Source organism: Lutjanus erythropterus, chromosome 9 (genome assembly GCF_056507025.1).
Source record: "Lutjanus erythropterus isolate fLutEry1 chromosome 9, fLutEry1.hap2, whole genome shotgun sequence".
In the NCBI taxonomy this organism is placed as follows: domain Eukaryota; kingdom Metazoa; phylum Chordata; class Actinopteri; order Lutjaniformes; family Lutjanidae; genus Lutjanus; species Lutjanus erythropterus.
Window position 1 is genome coordinate 26529729 of NC_139325.1, and position 19000 is coordinate 26548728.

The 19000-nt window shown below is 40.6% G+C and overlaps 1 protein-coding gene across 1 annotated transcript in view; it reads left to right on the top strand.

The window, feature by feature from the left end:
- Nucleotides 1-5000: 5000 nt before the first annotated feature.
- The window catches only part of itga8 (integrin, alpha 8), a 56858-nt gene continuing 42858 nt past the window's right edge, over nucleotides 5001-19000 (top strand). Inside the window, exons 1-8 of the mRNA XM_084726925.1 lie at nucleotides 5001-5429; nucleotides 6012-6142; nucleotides 10257-10357; nucleotides 10505-10628; nucleotides 12864-12925; nucleotides 14497-14542; nucleotides 18229-18354; nucleotides 18513-18557. Coding sequence (XP_084583051.1) covers nucleotides 5236-5429; nucleotides 6012-6142; nucleotides 10257-10357; nucleotides 10505-10628; nucleotides 12864-12925; nucleotides 14497-14542; nucleotides 18229-18354; nucleotides 18513-18557 — 829 coding nt within the window. The 5' untranslated portion in view covers nucleotides 5001-5235. The remainder of the gene's footprint in view (nucleotides 5430-6011; nucleotides 6143-10256; nucleotides 10358-10504; nucleotides 10629-12863; nucleotides 12926-14496; nucleotides 14543-18228; nucleotides 18355-18512; nucleotides 18558-19000) is intronic.

Genomic DNA, 19000 nt, shown 5'->3' on the forward strand with positions numbered 1-19000 from the left:
TTTTTGTTCAAATGCCATGTGGTTTGGTAGCTTTAAAATCATATACTTCTCGTTTTGTGTGTGTTTTTCTCGTAAATTTCATCTCCTCACCCTGACATCGGACAACCTCAGGTTTCAGGATGTGCAAGGTCTGTCTGGATCCCTTCAACACTAAATCACACACTAACTAAGGTTTCATGTCCCCAGAGACTCTAAATCAGTAATTCACTAAATCTCCAGGACACTGATGATGACTTATGTAGCCCTCTGGTCACAGAAAACATTCCTCCTAAGACAGAAAATGCCATGTTTTTGTTTGCTCATCATTACAGTTTTGCAAAAGAAGACAAATGAAGCATTGGCTTTTTATAAGGCGTCCGAAAACAAGCATCAAGACAAGTGCAGGAAATCCTCGAGAAAAACATAAAACCACATAACCACAATTTATAAAAATACAACTCTGACTTTGCTTGATAAAATGTAAATATAGGCTTGTTTCATCTGATTTCAAGGAGAATCCGACACAGTGGCAGCCAACTACACTGAAATAGCTGATCCCCTCAGGCATTAAACTGAGATGGTTTCATAACCAGTTAAAAACTCCTAGTAGTTATAATGCTTGGATTTTGGATAAAATGCTTAAAACCGCTTGAAATCATAACAGCATTACTTTCAAAATAAATTGCTTTCTGACTGAACAGTTAGCTTTTTAGATAAATAAATAAAATATGTCCAAGAGCCTAATTGCTTTAGCCTTTCACATAAAATGAAAGTGACTCTGTTCAATCCTTGCTTGCCACATTGGCAACAGTTTTCAGCATGCCGGGAGGTTGCCATTATAGTGAGCGTTGATTTAAAGTTATTTTTATTGTGATCGTGATTATTTTATATTGCCTAAACCATATTATATATGATGCTAACACTACTTAAAGACAGGTGACACATTTTGAAACACAAAACTTTGTTGTGTTTTTCCTTTAATTTTTAACCATACTGTATAATGTTAACACATCATAATCTTGGTTGGTCTCCACCATTACTTGACTGGCGGGAGGAAAATTTATATATTTATAGATTGTTAGATTAGAATTTAATTTGTGACTCTAGATTTTAGATTTGAAAATTAAAATATTTGAACTATGATGTAAAACATACCCCAAAAAATCGTATCAAGATAATTTAAATTAATGACTAAAAACTCACAGAACCCCTGGCAACCTGCTGCAGACCACTGGTGGTCCCTGTACCCCTCTTTGAGAACTACTGGTTTATAATAATTTTGAGTATATGTGTATATTAAAATGAAATTATACCACATCTGTCAAGTGCTGGAAAAACTGAAAATGCTTGAAAAGTGCTTGAACTTGACTTTGGAAATGGTATTGGACCCCTGCAAGTGGCAAGTGTTGGAGGAATAGCACTTAATTCCATTTAAGTTCTTATTATTGGCTCAGGACAAGAGTTCTTAACTCAGTGTTTATGCATTTGTGTTTATGTATGTACAGATATCCTTGTTCCAGTATGCATGTGCGCACAGGAGTGTTGTAATATTGGCAGGGTGTGTGTCTAATGGATTTGTCTAATGGGGAAAGGATGTGGGCCTAATCTGACACAACAATCTGCTTAACTCTCTTTATGAGTTTGTAAAGAGAGAAGGGGAACGTTAGCACAGTTTGTAGTATATGAAGCACCACTACTGTGCGTGTAGAATAATCAATCCAGAATGACCTGCACTAAAATCTGTGATCAGAACACCTTGGCACACTGACAGGACTTAACCTGAGCAGCATGTGAGCTAATGTGTGTATTCCTGGAAATGGGATATCTGTGAGAATTTTATTGGATGTAAGATGGTGGAGAAAATGATTACAGATGAAAGCACACACACACTGAAACTTCATTAAGACGCTAGTTACCTGGCGTCATAACACAGCTGCACTAAAGCCAAATGGAGCAAGAGAAGAGGAATATGTCCGCCTGCTGCATTCTCACTCCATCACCAACTCTTTCTTTATTGTCAGTGAGAAGAAAAAAAGCAAACACATCTGTCTCCTATGTGCTCATGTTTTGTGGACTTTTTTCCCCCTCTTTTCATCTTACATTTACATAGAAACAGCTGAGCAAGAACAGACTCTCTCCCTTACTCTTCTCTCTCTCTCTCACACACACACACACACACACACACTCCTCTGTTGCACAAAAAGCATCAGGGAGGAGATGTGTCAAAGTGAACCAAGCTTTCAATAATTAAATGAAATAATAAAGGAAAGAGACGGGATTACTGAAAGGGATAGATGAAATGATAGATAGATAAAAGGAAATGCATTGAAGGTGGAGAGCAGGGGCTACATTACAGAGACTTCCTAATTTGCAGATCCTATCCTGTTTGGTAACCATGGTAAAGGCCAACTTTGTTGTGATCATAAAAGCAATACAGACTACAATTATACAATTAAATTTTATTCTCTGCATTTAACCCATCCTATTAGGAGCACTGGGCAACTACTACACAGCACCAGGGGATCAACTCCAGTTGTGAGTCAGCATCTTGGTCAGGGGTACTGACTGGAGAATTGTCTTAGTATTCATGTTTTTGATGGCGGGCGAATCACCATGCCACCATGCCACCCAATTAGTAATTAGGATCATGATATGATTTAGGAAAGACCATCACACATTTGCCAACAGTAGCTAATGGTAGGGCATATTTTTTCCTAGGATGACAAAGTCCGACTGTGATTGACTAGTGCTCCAAAAATTACTTTTTTTCCCAAGATGATGAAGGTATGCCCTACTTTGCCTCTAATTGGCTTACCCTGACATATTTAGGGGCTATCTATACAAAGGACTATAGAGCATCTAAGTCACACCCCTTCAGGTGGACCAACGTGGGACCTTAATTCATAAAAAGTATGAACTTAAATCAATGGTGAGAGACAAATTATTTTTTGATGCTGTTTGAATTGTGCCATGAATCACACATATTATGTTTGTAATTTTAAAAGATATTTTTCTTGTCAAGACAGTGACAGTTTGTCGTAAAACTGTTCAAGTATCAGACTGTGAGATGCATAATTAAGAAGACTACACACCCAGAAGTCATGTAAGTGTTGTCATGATTTTCTTCCTCCAAGAGCTAATGTTAGCTGCTGAAGCTACAATTCCTGTGTGTTTTTGTACCAGGATGTAGTCATACTCTGTCTTTCTCTTCACATCTGAAGCACAAGCAGTCGCTGGATAAAATGTGGTGTGTTCAAATGGTGTTGTGTTTACAGTGTTCAGTGTTCATCGTGAACTTTTAGCTCTGAGTTTATAATGTTCTGTTCACAACTTCCTTGTCGCAATTTCAAGTTCACAAGCTCCACTTGAATACAACACATAATAATAATAATAATAATAATAATAATAATAATAATAATAATAATTAGAAGTATAATAAGAAGAATAGTAATAATTTCCATAGTAAGCACAACTTCATTTTAATGCATCATATAACAAAAAAATATTCTAAAATAATTTTAATCCAAGTGGATGGTGGAGTCCGGTTTGTAGTTTCATAGGTGTGGTGTGAACAATTTAAGATGTGATAAGATTTTTTATTTTTATAGTTATAGTTACAGTCCTCGGCACCCATAACCTACACAATATGGAGCTGGCCCAAACGACCCAAATAATAGAAGGCAAACGATAATATAGCCAATCACAGTCAGGACAGGGTAGGTCATGACTTTGCCATCCTGGGAAAAATAAATGCTAACGATAGCATTAGCTAACAGTAACTTTTAACGGTGAATGCTTCAATGTATATTTCAATGATAAAAAACTACAGGTAAAAAGTCGTTTAGCTTGGTATTATGAGAAATGTTGGTTGCTAGGTAACAGACAAAAAAGTTAATAAGCATGTTGGTTTAAATATTTAGGATTTCTAACCTAAGATAGGAAATATAGGAAAAGAAAAAGTTAAATGGGATTTATAAAGTTAGTTAGGAAAATCCCTCTTCTTATGTTAAATTAAGACTTAAGATGGGAGGTTTCTGTTATATACCCCCAGGGCAGGTAGAGGGTGTGGAGGCGGGAAATTTCTCCATCTGGCAGGTCAAGGTTTGGGTGCTCCTCTTACACTCCTTACCTCACCTTCTCACCTGGTTCTTATCAACTCCCCTGACAGAAAACATACTCCAATGCCACATTGACTGTGGTGCTGTTCCACTGCAGTTTCACTACACTGTGAGGCGTTTCATTCATCACTAATGTGCCCATAAAGCTTAGTTTAATTAAAACAAACTCTGCGAGCTGATAAACAGCTGATTGAGAGTTTACCAAATTCATCTCTCTTCATCTCTACCTCACACATGCAGAGAGAATTAGTTTTTGATGAGAAAAAAATGTTCACAAGTGTGCTGAGCTAAATTTGCCCCAGAAAAGGCTGATCTGGCCTGTCACCTCTTTAAAACAGTTTTTCATTACAGGATATTATTTTCAGCAAGAGCGAAGTATGTTACCTCGGAGGTTTAGGGGGAAATCGCTTGGTGTTGAGTGAAACTGTGCGCGGGGCCAAACAGCCTAAACTCGCACAGCTCAAGAGATTTCTGCTGTAAACCGCCAGAATAATTACTGACATAATTACAAGAGATTACTTTCCACGGAAGGAAGCACGGCCCTGTCTTAACGGCACGGTTGAACAGACCGTCCAATAAAGAGTTTTAAAGCGTTTTAATTTACTGATATTTGCGTGCGTAAATGTGCCAAGTCTCTGCCTGCGCCTTTGCCTGCTTATGTTTCTGGACTTACATGAGAAGGTGGTTCTAAATCTCACTTTAATATTATTTATTGTTTCAGGGTTCAAGCTCCCAATTCGCCACAGAAAATTAGTCTGTGCCATAAAAGGAGCGGTGACGCGCCAGCCCCGCAGCGCGCTCAGATGTGGTCTGTGCCTTGTGAAGTGTGTGTGACTGTGTGTGTGTGTATGTGTGTAGGGGGTAAAGTTTTGTGCAGAGGGCGGGGGCGCGGCTGTGTAGTCTTGTAGCTCAGACTCTGGACAGACCTGGTGGTTTCAGGGTGTCAGAAGGCAGTTTTTTGGGGGGGGAGCGCAGCGCAGCAGAGCGCAGTGATCCAGTGACAGCAGCCAGTTGGCGGACTTAACCCGGGACAAACCCCTACCTCACCTGCACGGAGGAAACGCACACTCTGTCTCTCTGTCCCAACTCCCTCTCATTTTGGAGGGAATAGTGTTGCGCAGCTGGCTGTTCTTTAGGGATGGAGCGTGTGTGGGACTGTGTTTCCTCTGCTGGGATGTTTATTCTTGGGCTGCTGTCGGTGCTCGGGTCGGCGCCAAATGGAGTTTGGAGTTTTAACCTTTACGCAGAGCATCCTACGGTATACAAGGGGCCCGCTGGAAGTTATTTCGGTTATTCTGTGGACTTCTATCAAGCTACCAGCGACAGCAACACGTGAGTGACTGAACTTGTCTCACCAGGGTCCTGTAGGAGTTATGATCTGACAGGAGCAGTGTTTAACCTGCCAAGAGAACTTAAGTGAAGTAGATTCAGTGGGTGAAGAAAAAATCTATTTAAATCAAAAGAAATGAGGCTTCATCATCTCTATAGCTGCAGATACTTCATGTCTTACTGTAATGGGACAGAATCAGCAAAATATGAAACAGAAAAGGAACTGAGATGTATGAATGAGCCAGATTCTGCATTGGAACTGCAATGATAAATCAATCACTTGTAAACTATTAAATTAATCGCCAACTATTTATTATACTATTATACTATTATTTATTTTACTATTTAATTGTTTTAAGTCATTTTTCCAAGATTTCAGCTTCTCAAGTGTGATTTTTTTCTTTCTTTACTCATCTATAACAGTAAATTAAGTGATTAACATTTTTCACCATTTCCCAACATTTTATACACCGAACAACTAACCAGAAACATATTAATCAAAAATGGCTGCATACTTTTGCATAACACATTGCACACTGTTCTCCTTGTCTTGCATGTACTTTGGTTTCTCTTCTTCCCCTCCAGAATCAGCGTGTTGGTGGGGGCTCCCAAGGCGAACACCTCCCAGCCCGGCGTTGTGGAGGCAGGGGCCGTCTACTACTGCCCCTGGCCTGGACTCCCTGACAGCTGCAGGCAGATACCTTTTGACAACTCCAGTGAGTAAACCTGAAAGCTTTTTCAGTTTTTTCATGTCATGGATCAAAATAAATTCATGGCAGACCTCCTGGGGGCCCCACTGGGTATAAATATGTTCCATAGGCTCTTTGTGTTGCAGGACATGGAAAGGAATAACTTCACTGTTATATTTGAACAGACTGCGAGACATATGCTCAACACTGTCATTGTTTTATTGGAAGTATTTTAGTGAATAACAGAAATGAAATTTAACAAGCGTTCATTTTGTTGAGGTCCAAGTGGGTCTTTTTAAAGCCATAGGTGGTCCCAGATGTGACTCTGGAGTTTCATAACCTGTGCGTCTGGTGTGTGTGTGTGTGTATGAGTTGGCACATGTGTTGTTGCATGAAAAAGAGAGATAAGACATGTGGGTCTCATCAGCTTCATCTGACAAAAAAAAAGGTGGCTGCTGGCGGGTTTGCTGGTGCGAGCCTACATCATGTTGATTATGGTTTTCAATATATTATCATCAAGGATAACTGTCCAATCAGGGTCTATTTGTCTCTGATGCACACTTTTTCCATCTGAGTGTGTGTGTGTGTGTGTATAAGAGGTAGAGAGAGAGAACAAGTGGGAAAGAGCAAGACAGAGGTGGGGGGGTAAACTGTATGCACATGGGAATTTAGTTCCCCTTCGGAAGAAAGGGGGATTGGGTGAGGTCTGCTTTTTATTAGATCTTGAAAATTTATCCCTGTCTCCTTTCCTCTGCCCTTGTCTCTCTATCCTTCTCTATCCCCCTCTCTCTCTGTTTCTGTCTCTTTTGCAATGGTTGCTATCATCTTTGTGAGGACCAGAAAAAGAGAGATGGAGAAGAACCTGACCTCTTATCATAAAGTTAATTTTGGAGGGAGTGTTTCTGCTCTTTCAGGGTTTATACTGCAGCAAGTATTCTTCTAGGGGAACTAACTTATCAGGCAGAAAGTTGTAGAGCAGAGTAGTTTTAGAGCAACCAGTCAAGTTTCAGTTTATATCCATGTGTGTCCAGGTATAAAATATATAGTGATGACTCTAAGGCATAAGTGTATTTTTTTGACGAAATGAAACTTATCACTAAACATGCTGTCTTCACTTAGAGACAATTTTTACAGAGGAGTACAGAGGACTGATAGAGAGCTGAACTATATTATGTCACAATGAAGTTGATCTTTGACCTTCTGGATATAAAATCACATCACCTCATCATTTTATCCTATTAGATATTTGTGTGAATTTTTGTCCTAACCAACATTTAAATTACTTAGTTACGGCCAGAAGTCATAGTGACCTTGATCTTTGATCTTTAACAACCACTTCCTATTCATTGAGTCCAACTGGTCATTTGTGCCAAATTTGAAGCAATCCTGTCAAGATATGCCTGAGATATCACGCTCACAAGAATGGAAGGGACATGAGGTCACAGTGACCTTGACCTTTGACCACCAGAATCTAATCGCTTCATCCTTGAGTCCAGCTGGACATTTGTACCGTCAAGTCTTTCTTGAGATATTGTGTTCACAAGAATGGGACAAACAGACAGACACCCTGAAAGCATAATGCCTCGCTGGCATGCAGGCACAAAAATCGTATTGCCATTATTGTGACAGATATTGCAATTGCGATACAATTCACGATTGATGGGAACGATCATTTTTGCATCACAATTATTATTTTCACTTAAAAGAGCTACTTAAATCATGATTACATGATATTTGTTAAGTTCTGTACAAACAAATATGTTTTCTTACATCTTGAGAATAAGATTTATAGGTTAGGACATCTCTGCAGCACGGACATAATTTGGATATTGTACATTGCTATTTATAAGTTATACTTGATAATAGTTTCAAGTAATGGTGCAACCCTACAGCAGAGTTTACTGTATTAAAAGCTCAACACAAAAGGATAAAGTCTTAGTTGTGGATGTAGCTGTAGTCGCTGTTGACACTGGCATGAGGACATCAGTAGAGGACTGTCATGTTGTACTGTACACCGCTCCTCATGTGGAAGCATGAAACAAACAGCTGATAGCCGATCAGCTGATTCAAGCACAACTTAATTTGTTCTGTCTGAACTAAGGCGAGGCTCCATGCAGATGAGGGTAAACCTCCAAAGTGAGGACGATTTTCTTTGCGCTCCTTAAAGTTAATTATTGGTTACTTTTCACGGGGGGGCTAGTTTTAGTGTTAAGTGTTTCAGGGGAAATTTCAGGTTTCGGGGATATAAGAATAAACATAGAGGAACAGCCGTGTGTGTGCATACCTATTCACTAGAATGAGTGGGTATGCACAAGGTGATTGATGACAGTGGCCACGGTGGATATTTCTAGAGTTACAGCAGACCCTTTATTACAGGTATAAACCAAACAAAGAGACACTAGTGCACACTGTACTAAGTATCAGCAAGAGTGGTGAACATCTGTGTATTGTAGCCTACTGGTTAATATCCACACGTCAGCTTCACATGTGCCTGAGTATGTGTGTGTACCTGTGAGTGTGTGTGTGAGTGGCTTCAGTGACATTATGCAGATGTATCAAGGGGGTTGAGACAAGGGTTAATATGGTGATGGGCACACATAAGTGATTGGATGTCCATGATTAGAGTAAGGAAATCTGGGGGCCTATTACAGAAACTGACTAACTTGCAGATCTTAACTGTTTGGTAACTATACTAAATAGGGTTAGGACCTAATTTAGGAAAATGCCATTACAGGTGAACAGTCCTGAAATCGATGTTCCTAAGATAGGAAATCTATTACACAAGTGTCCTCACTTCCCAAATCTTAGTCATAACTTTAGGATCACCATTAAACTGTCCTAACCTCCACTTTTCCATCTGTAATAGTAACACTAGCTACCCTACTAACTAGCCAGCAGTAGCTAATGGTAGTGTTCCCTGACAGTTGTGTGCTAATAGCTGCTAACAGTAGACATAGCTAACGATATCAAATGGTGGTGTTTATAGCGAACAGTATTGTTTGCTAGTATTGTTTGTTTCTGTAATACGGCCCCTTGCGTTTGGGTTCTAATTGCCATTTAATCTGACAGAAAATCGTACATGCATGAATTATACAATTATTAGATAAATAAAGCAATCTCACTCTTTTCTCTGTAATGTCCTTCTTCACACCGCTGCCAGTCCTCTGCTGTGTCCTAAGGGCAGTAGCCAAACAGTAGGGTGTGTCTATTAGAGTATTCTTCATTCACTGCCTTCAACCACAATTTCCAAACCTGCCCTGGAAAAAAGAACGTCTCTCCAGTCATGAGCCTGTTTCTTTAACCTTTAGGTCTATGATGTTCCTGCTGATGAGCTGGCTTTTTTTATTCTATATGGTGGTGATTTCTCATTAGATGTTAGAATTAATTAATATAAACAATGCAAAGCAGTTATATAAAGCATGCAAACATGCAATTTGGAAGTAGGGTCTACACTATAGGCAATCCTGTAAACGATAACGGTGACAAGGAATTACCTCAGAAATGGATTTAAAATCAAATAAACCCTGTAACAAACTCCCTCAGAGAAGATGAAAACATTGCCTTTAACTTTAATAGGCATAAAAAGCCTCTGTACACCTGCCTTTATGTATTTATTGTCTGTCTGTATGTGCCTATTGAAGTGTGTGTGCATGTGTTAAGAAGGTGTTTTATGGGGAGGGGTCTGCACAGCTCTAAAGAGACCCAGCTGGTTTTTAGTAACACTGGAAAATATCCACAACAGAGCAAAGACACACATGCACACATACGCTCACACAGAATCTGACATTTTATTGTGAGTCGGCTGGGAAATGCTCATAATGTGTATGTGCAAGCTTGTGTGTGTGTGTTTGAGTGTCTGAAGTGTTGTTACATTTATAGGAAATACTTTGAAAAAGAGCCCCAGCATCCTGACAAATGTCTGTTTCTGGGGGGCAAATGGTGTTTTGATGTTTATTATGGGCCTGTTTAAGACATTGCTGTTTGTTCTTGCTTATCAAGGACAAATGCTTTCCATTCACAGGCAGAGCTGGATCCACATTACCACAGCAACATCAGCCTTTACTGGCACCATTATGAAATGTCTCTTTCATTCTGTTTTTATGTCTTTTCCACTTCCCCTCTTTCTCTGTGTCCTCTCCAGATAACAGAATGATAAAGGTAAATGGCACCAGAGAGCCTCTGGAGTTTAAGTCGCACCAGTGGTTTGGAGCATCAGTCAGGACACACAAAGGAAAAGTGGTGGTGAGTGGACGTGATGACAGTTAATGTCAGACATATATCACCTTTATCATCATACATGCTTGAAAATTAATTTGCCCCTTTTTCTTTTTAGTTGCCATATAAGTCAGTATTTTGGGTCTGAATCAGGTTGTGTTATTTGTTGTGCAGGCCTGTGCTCCTCTCTACCACTGGCGGACAGTGAAACTGAGCGGGGAGAAGGATCCCGTGGGAACCTGCTATGTGGCCGTCCAGAACTTCAGCGCCTACGCAGAGTACTCACCCTGCAGGACCAGTGAGTCACTCTCCAGCCCCGTCTCCAACTGTCTCCATCTCCTCCTTTACTGCCGCCCAACCCTCGCTTCCTCTGTTTTCTTTATCTGTCTCTGCTGTCACAATGAACACAAATTAATGGAAAGTATTGAGAGTGTTTTTCTTTATTTTAATATACCATGTCTTCCATTTATGCAATATGTCATAATATTGCAATAAGTCTATGAAAGGTCAACCTTCAAAAAGCAATACATAAGCCTCAATTTTAAAAGGGTCACTTCACCCAAATCACAAAACATTTTTCAATTACCTCTGATACTATCTAACCATAGGCTTTACTTATCTGGGTTTTGATATATCTGTTTCCATCCCACTACAATTGACCCTCCCATTGAACCCCACCCCTTTTTGCTCTGTGCTCCAATAGCAGCCAAGTAAGCACGGTCAACTTTCTCCTCTCCTGTTTGCTGTACTTAGATATGCTATGTGTTAGGCTTCTCTAATGTTAGCAAAAAGCTAGCCAACGAGCTATCTAATCAATACAAATCATTAAGTAGCTAGTTAGCTAGTGTTCTGCTAAAATTAGTTATCAGATGTAACTAGCTTGCTAATGATTGATTTAGGTCTCAAATTAGCTAGTTAGCCAGGTTTTGCTCTGTATCAATCACTAGCTAGTAAGTTAGTGAGTGTTCTGTTCTGTAGCAGATTGCTAACTAGCTAGCTAGGTAACAATTTATGTAGATTAGCTGGCTAATTTGCCAGTGTTTTGCTAACATTAGCTAACTTAGAATTTGTGACTATATGTCACTTTTATAGGTCCCCTGGGAACATCTTTCAACCATCTTCAAAATCTGGTTTTCAAAATAGACTTTAACACATAGCATATGTAAGTAAAGGAAACAGGAAAGGAGAACATTGACTAAGGTGCCAAAAGGGGCAGGACAAAGGAGGGATCAACTGAGGTGAATGTAATTTTGCCTGTGGCACTGCCATAGTATGTCTTAAGAATTCATTGCGCCTGTTGCTCAGGATTATCCACAAACTTCACTGTGAACAATTTGCATCAAAGGTTTATCTACTGAGGAAAGAGTCCCAGTGAAACCTTCTGATAGCGTGTTTATGAGTCATTTTTCAATGTTTTTCCACTAGCAAAATTCCATTTACTTCCATCGTATTTACGTGATGACAGAAATCTCAGGGGTGGATATCTCAAAACCAGGCCAAGTAAAACCCAAACTATCTGCAGGTGTGAAAATGTGTATTTTTGTAATTTGGTTGAACTGCTTCCAGAGCAGCAAGCAGACAGATTTTTTAGTGTTGGCTTTTCCCAATGGATTACCTTCTTGCCTGATGTTTTAAAAGTTGCCACAGCAACCTGATAATCTGTCTCCCTCACAGTATCAGTTTCTCTCTCTGGTCCTCTTCTTTCTGTCATCGGTTCTGTAAATGGGATTCATGGGATTTTCCTGCCCCCTGGCCCCTTCTCCTTAATCTCCAGTTTTTTTCCTTTCTCTTACTTTCTTCACGTGACCCCTCTCATTCCTGTACCGTGATAAGAGGCAACAGCAAAGTATGATAAGGAGAAATGGAGGCTATCAGGTGACACATCGTAAACAGCAGATCAAATATAGCCTTTATCATCCACTCCATCACTGACTCTGCAAAGAAATCCCCTCCATTCACACTCACATACACACAAATTCAATCTCTGTGTTGTTGTTTATGTCAGTTCTGACCAATCAAGACTAGAATAATCACACTGTAAACTCAATTATTCTCAAGGGGAGAATAATGCTGCAGAGGAAATATTTCTTCATCGCGTGTCTAAGACAGATTTTTTTCTCTCTCCAACAGCTTTTTTGCTTCATCTTAACAATCTACGGCCACTCAGACCTCTACTATAACTCACACTTTGTTTACATGTGCACGTGTGTAGTTACGCATCATTAAGCTTCACCTCAGGGTGCCTCTAAAATGGAGAGCCATTTCTTGTGTGCGCATAAGTTTTGCGTGTTCATGCACAGTTTGATGCAGTAATTTAAAGAGAGACATACCTCAGTGGCTCTACATTTTAATGTTAACTGTAATGGTCTTCATTTTCTTAATTTTTGCAGCTGTGAAATTGTTTCATCTGATAGAAGTAATTCTCTCTGCAATGTTAGTTGAGTGCTTTGTTCCAGATAATGTATTTTCATAACAATTAAGTCACTGGTCCTACTGTTTGAATGACAGATATTACTGTGTTTGTCGTTTTCAGATGATCCAGACCCAGAGGGACAGGGTTTCTGCCAGGCTGGCTTCAGTGTGGATTTCACCAAGGTAAAGATTGCAAAAACAATCATACACAATCACCATGGATAGCCCTTGCGCAAATCTCATTCCCTCTCAAAATGCAAGCCAGTGGTCAGGACCATCTAAACCGAGACCAAGTCATGACCAAGACCAGAGAGTTGCGTGACCGAGACAAGACCAAGTGCTGTCACATCTTTATGTCTCTCAGTCGAGTGAGGGACTAATATGTACCATTAGCTAACATTTATGCAATGTTAGGGGTATCACAATTCTCCAAATCCACAATTCAATTTGACTTTTGATTTTAAGGTCACAATTCAATTCAATTTTCAATTTAAACATTTGTATGTTATTGTTAGACTATTGAGTCTTGATTTGTAAAGACCATAGACTGTATACATACAAATGGACAACATCAGAGCTCCCTAAAAGTGAAGCCAAAGCATCTTGATTGCCCCCTGGTGGCTGGCTGCAGCACAGGTCATAAACCATGTCTCCTCAATGTTAGATGGGCCAAACTGGGGTGGAGAGAAAAAATATTGATTTTGATCAAGATTCAAATTAGAATTGAAATCATGACACCCCTTGAAGCTACCAGCTTGAAGATAGCTTTGCGTGGCCTTCTAGTCATTTTTTGTCACAAGCAAAAACATGAGTGAGCTAGCTAGCTATGTTCGCCTCACACTTACCTTTCTTTATGCTTTCCTTCTAAGTGCCAGTAAAAGTTTGACGTGGTCCCAGCTGTCTCAACAAGCACTGCACTGCAAAATTTACAAATTGCTGTGTGTTTTCTCTTGGACAATGTTTTGCAAAAGAGCTCTTTGTGGTTTAGGAAGCCAAATTTTATTACAGAAGATTCAGCTGACATCTTCTCCCAGACAGACATAGCTTTTCCTGTCTCTTTCATTCACTTTCTTGGAGTGCGTGTGAGGGGGAACGGGGAGGAGTTACAGCCGGTAACTTCAACAAGAATGCCAAATTAAAAATGAGTCCAGTTATTGGTTACATTTGAAGTACTTTTACATCCAGCCACAGTAATGATGTTAACAAATCCAACAATGCGCACACAATTTAGTGATATCCCTACAGTTGTGGTCTAGACCAGTCATGAAATAAAATCCAGAGACAAGGCCAAGTAAAAATGTGGTCAATCCCGGGACGAGACCAAGGTCTTCAAAAAGGCCGATCACAAGTACTACAACACTAGTGCAAACACAGAGGTCTATTCAAACACAAGACTCCCCTCAGAGATTTACGGACATGAGGAAGATGAGAGCATGTTTGTCCCTAGAGGAGCCTCCACTCCTGATGTGACCCACCACCTCTCAACACAATAGACCAAACACACGCACGCGTACACATTCTTTCACTGTATAGTCAATATGAGCTTTGACCTCGTCTCATAGTCCAACTCTACCCTCCTGTACAGGAAGCTGTCATTCTCCACAGGATGTCAACATGCATGACAGCAGGAATCATATGTGCGCACACGCACATGGCTAAACACATTATATACCCCTCTAGTCTCATGCAAGCACACACTCACGCTTACAAATTTCTGTCACATGACTAACCCTAGCTAATTGTGTTTGTTCCAGGAAGGAATGCTGGTGGTAGGAGGACCTGGAAGCTTTTACTGGCAAGGTAACGACAACAACAGTGTGTTAAACCTGTATCTGGTCTCTCTTTTACGATGATTTCATAGATGGGAGGGTGTTCAAATGAGAAAGGAGAATGGAGATGAGTTTAACAGTCACAACAGCCCACATACACACACACACGGACAGGGACACAGTCTTGCCAAATCTGCAATTTCATTACAGAAGTCTTACGTAGGAGAAGGTGGAAAGAAATGAGTCTCTTTCTCTTTCTTTGCGCTTTCCTGAACTTTCCCCCTCCCTTGCTCCTTTACTTCATGCCACTCTCTGTCTGTCAGAGAACAGGAAGTGGGTGTTTGGGCTCTATAATGAGCTGATCGGGGGGTAATGGCGTGTGGAGGAACTGCCCCTCTGCCCCGTAATAGAGCGCAGAAGGGCTTGGAAAATCTTTGAGGAGAGAGGAAGAGGCTCAAGGGTTGAGAAGGACAGAGGAAAGGTGGGGAGAATTTAAAGAGCGAGAGCAGGGAGGACAGCGGGAGTGATGGAGGATTGTTAAGGAGATGACAGAAACATGTTGCAGCGGAGAGGGGGAGAGAAAGATGAGAGGAGAGGGAAAGCATCAGACACAGAGAAAAAAGAAGAAAGATGGATCTTCTGCTTGATAAAAGCACTGCTGAGGTCAGCTAGCTTTCTGGATACGCAGGGCTAGTCGAAGCAGAGGGATGAAGTGTCTTAATAGATGTAGACACAGCTAGAGTGTGTCAGAGTTCAGCTGTTGGTGTGTAGCGATACTCCCCCAGCTCCAGGTGTGTGAGAGTCTGCAGCTGTTTGTAAGAAGCAAGGAGACGGTCACCGATCAGCTGCACAAACTCATTTCTCTTTCTTTTCTTTGTAACCACTCGTCTGTCACTCCACAGCACTTCATTTGTTTAGAAAAAGAAAGATCAGAGGTGGCAAAAGTACACAAATTCTTCACTCAAGCAGAAATACAGATAGTTGTGTAAAAAAAGCTTTGGAAAAGTAGAAGTATTGATTATATTCCTTTCCTCAAGTAAAAGTGAAAACATACAGGCTCTAAAATGAAGATTTCTACCAGCTGTGGAACCTCACTGTATCTCAAGTCTCACTGTCTTGTCTGTTTTGTCTTTTTCATCTTGTTATGTCTACTCTGCCTTATAAGCACTGATGGATACATCAAGCAATCATCTTCACTAAGTGTTATTGTCACATCTATTTAAGTTGAAATCAGTCTTGATGTCTGGAAGGTGCAGTGATGCAAAATAAAAAATGATTGTTGATTCCCCTCAAATGCATTAAAGCTAAAGTAACAAGCCTGTTTTGAAAAGATGTAGAAAGTATAGATATTTATGCTAAAGGGATAGTTTGGATTATTTGCTGAGGGTTGTATTAGGTACTTATCGATAGTCAGTGTTTGACCTACAGTAGAAAGCGGTCGGCACACGCCCAGTTTTGGGAAGCAGAGAGGGACAGCAGCGTCAAAGCTAAGAAATGAACTGCTGTGGACAGGGTCAGCAACAAAAGATATTTTAGCCACACTCCACCCCAAAAAACAATATCAGTTTTCAGTCTGCACTCTATTTAGAGTATTTTCACCACTTCTCTGTGTCATCAGACCGCCTTTTGTGATGGGAAACTGCTGTTAAAGAAGCCAAACATCAATTTCTCCAAACCAACCAAAATCCATTGGTGAAATCAGTAATTTAACCTCATAGAACATGGGAGTTGTTGGTGAACTGCTGCCATAAGTTAAGTTGTTTGTGTTATCCTACTAAAACACCAAAGTCACACAATACCGCAAACAAACAAACAGAACGAACCAGTTGTAGACCACCAGCTCCTATGTTCAGCAAGGTAAAATTACTGATTTCACCAGTGGAGTTTGGTTGGTTTGGAGAGAGCCATATCTGGCTTTTATAATTGTGGTTTCCCATCAGAAAAGGCTGTCTGACGGAAAAGTAAAGAGGTGAAATTATACTAAATATAGCGTACACTGATACTGATTTTTTTAGGTCAACATTTTTTCAAGAGGTTAAAATACCTTTTGTTGCTGACCCTGTCCACGGCTGGTGCTTCTCTCTGCTTCTCCAAACTGGGCTTGTGCCAACTGGCGTCTACTGTAGGTAATACACTGATAATCAACAGGTTTCTCTTACAATCCCACATCAAATAATCTGACAGATCTCTTTAAAATGTAGGGTTTAAATGTAAAAACGTTTTAGAAAAGGAAATACAGATACATCGAAAACGTAGCCACCTCCGAGAGAGATAGTGTGTGTTTTTAGAAAGAGGTCATTTAAAAAAAAAGGAAAGTGGCTCAGTGATGGATATTTCAAAGCTGCCACACAAATTTGTTCGATTTGCTGGTTATTTTCTGGCATTGCTGCTGTTATTACATATGGTTAAATAATCAATGCTCCAGTGTATAAGACCACAGCACTAAACAGACATTACAGACAGCCTAATGGACTGCTCCCTTTCTGTGCCATCAGCGTGGCAAGGCTGGCTGCCTCCAGTTAAAACACTTCCTCCGAATGTTTATAAAAGCACTCCGCCTGGATTTTATGGCCTCTAATATACAACGATTATCTTCAGCCTTCAGCCTGAGTCATCATCATGAAAAAAAACTCTTTTATATACAGTCTTGTTATCTCTGGACGTTTCAAATTAGCAGCAGTGACTTATCCATCTGTGATAACAGTTTGTAACACGGTGTCTCATTAATCAGATAGAGGTTTCATAATGAGTTGATATAGTGATATGTTATTCTGGGAGATAAACTCAACGCGGGGTGAGAGAGAAGAAGAGAAGTTGGAGGGAGGGTTAAGAGGGCACATTTCCCTCCCTGTCAGTACATACACACACACATTAAGGAGGATTTATGGAAGGTTGAGCAGCGACCGTAGATAAAATCATTTGTTTGTTTGACCTCTTGTTCAACAGCAGAGGAAGGGTGTTGTTTGTGTGCGCTCACCTATAACTCAGGATCCCCGCTGCAGAGAGGAGAACATGCATTTTCTAAAGGAACAGTGGAGTGTTTTTCCAGCTATTCCTCTGCCAATGACGTGTTTTAGAGCTCCTCAGGGACGACTGTGGTGTGTCGTTTGCTCTGTGCATCTTTCACACAGAAGGTCCAGCTCCAGCAGGTTTCTGTTCTCGTAGAAATAAAGATGCTAATCAGGAGCCATAAAGGGTACTTCGGGTTGTCCGAAATGGAGAACTCTTTTTGGTTCCTGGTACAAGCTTTCATAAAGGTTCTACTTGGAACCATTTCAAAAAGTTTTACCTAGAACCATCTGTAAAACCCCCTATGAGAGATTCCACAGAGAAAGGTTTAGCAAGAACCTTTTAATATTCCAAAGGTTTTATCAAGAACCAGCCCTTGGGATTCTACTGAGGACTTTTAATATTCCAAGCTTTTTATCTAGAATACACTGAGGGGGTTTTACTGGTAACTTTGTTATAATTCAAGGGTCTTGTCTAGAAGCCACCCAAGAATCATTTTACATTATGTTAAAGAGTTTTTCAGGGATTTCAACAATCCTTGAAGAACCATTTCTTAAAAAAATCGGTGCTCCCTTCATGGGGTCCGAGCTGAAACTGCTCTACATGAACAGATGTGACTCTCTCACCCCTGTGTGTTTGTTTTTCTCTATCTATTTATCCATGTGCGTGTGTGTGTGTGTGTGTGTGTGTGTGTGTGTGTGTGTCCAGGTCAGGTAATGACAGCGGGAATAGCTGAGATACTGAACGGCTACTCTTTGAAGGCAGTGCTGAGACGGGTTCCAGGAGAGAAACACACCAGAGCTGCGGAGGACACACATGACGACAGTTACCTTGGTAACATTTACAAAACAAACACACATGCACGATGACAACCATGTTGATCTACATAATAATAATACATTACATTACATACATCACATGCAGTTTACACAGAACACTGCAGAGTTAATTTCACCCACATGTCATCATGTGCAACCGATTTCCTTCTCTAGGTTACTCTGTGGCAGTGGGAGAGTTTACAGGAGACTCTGAACAAGGTGAGAAAGCCAACAATTCATTACAACTAACCACACACAGCACCAGGAATCCCGCACTAACAACATCAGCAGGCACCCTGCAACAAAGTCCCAACGCTGTCTTCAGCTGGATGCCAGGAGCACTGTGACGGTTATTGTAGGGTGAGCGATAAGGAGCGGACAGCTGTGTGACAGTGCCTTGGTCTGAACTCCAGGGCAGTAATGAGAACCGTCTCTATATGTCTGGGTCGCGACCCTGAGGGGACAGGGCTTCAGAAACCGCTGATAAAGGGATTTCCTCTCCTCCATTTTGACTGATTAGAATGATTAGTGGCAGACTCTGCAGACTTCTTCAGATCTAGAGTGGGTCCGGAGTCTCTTCTGGACTTGAAATATTAGGTGGGAAGAGAGACAGGCACGTCACACAGCATCATTTTATTAAAGACATGCAGGTGGGGGAAAGT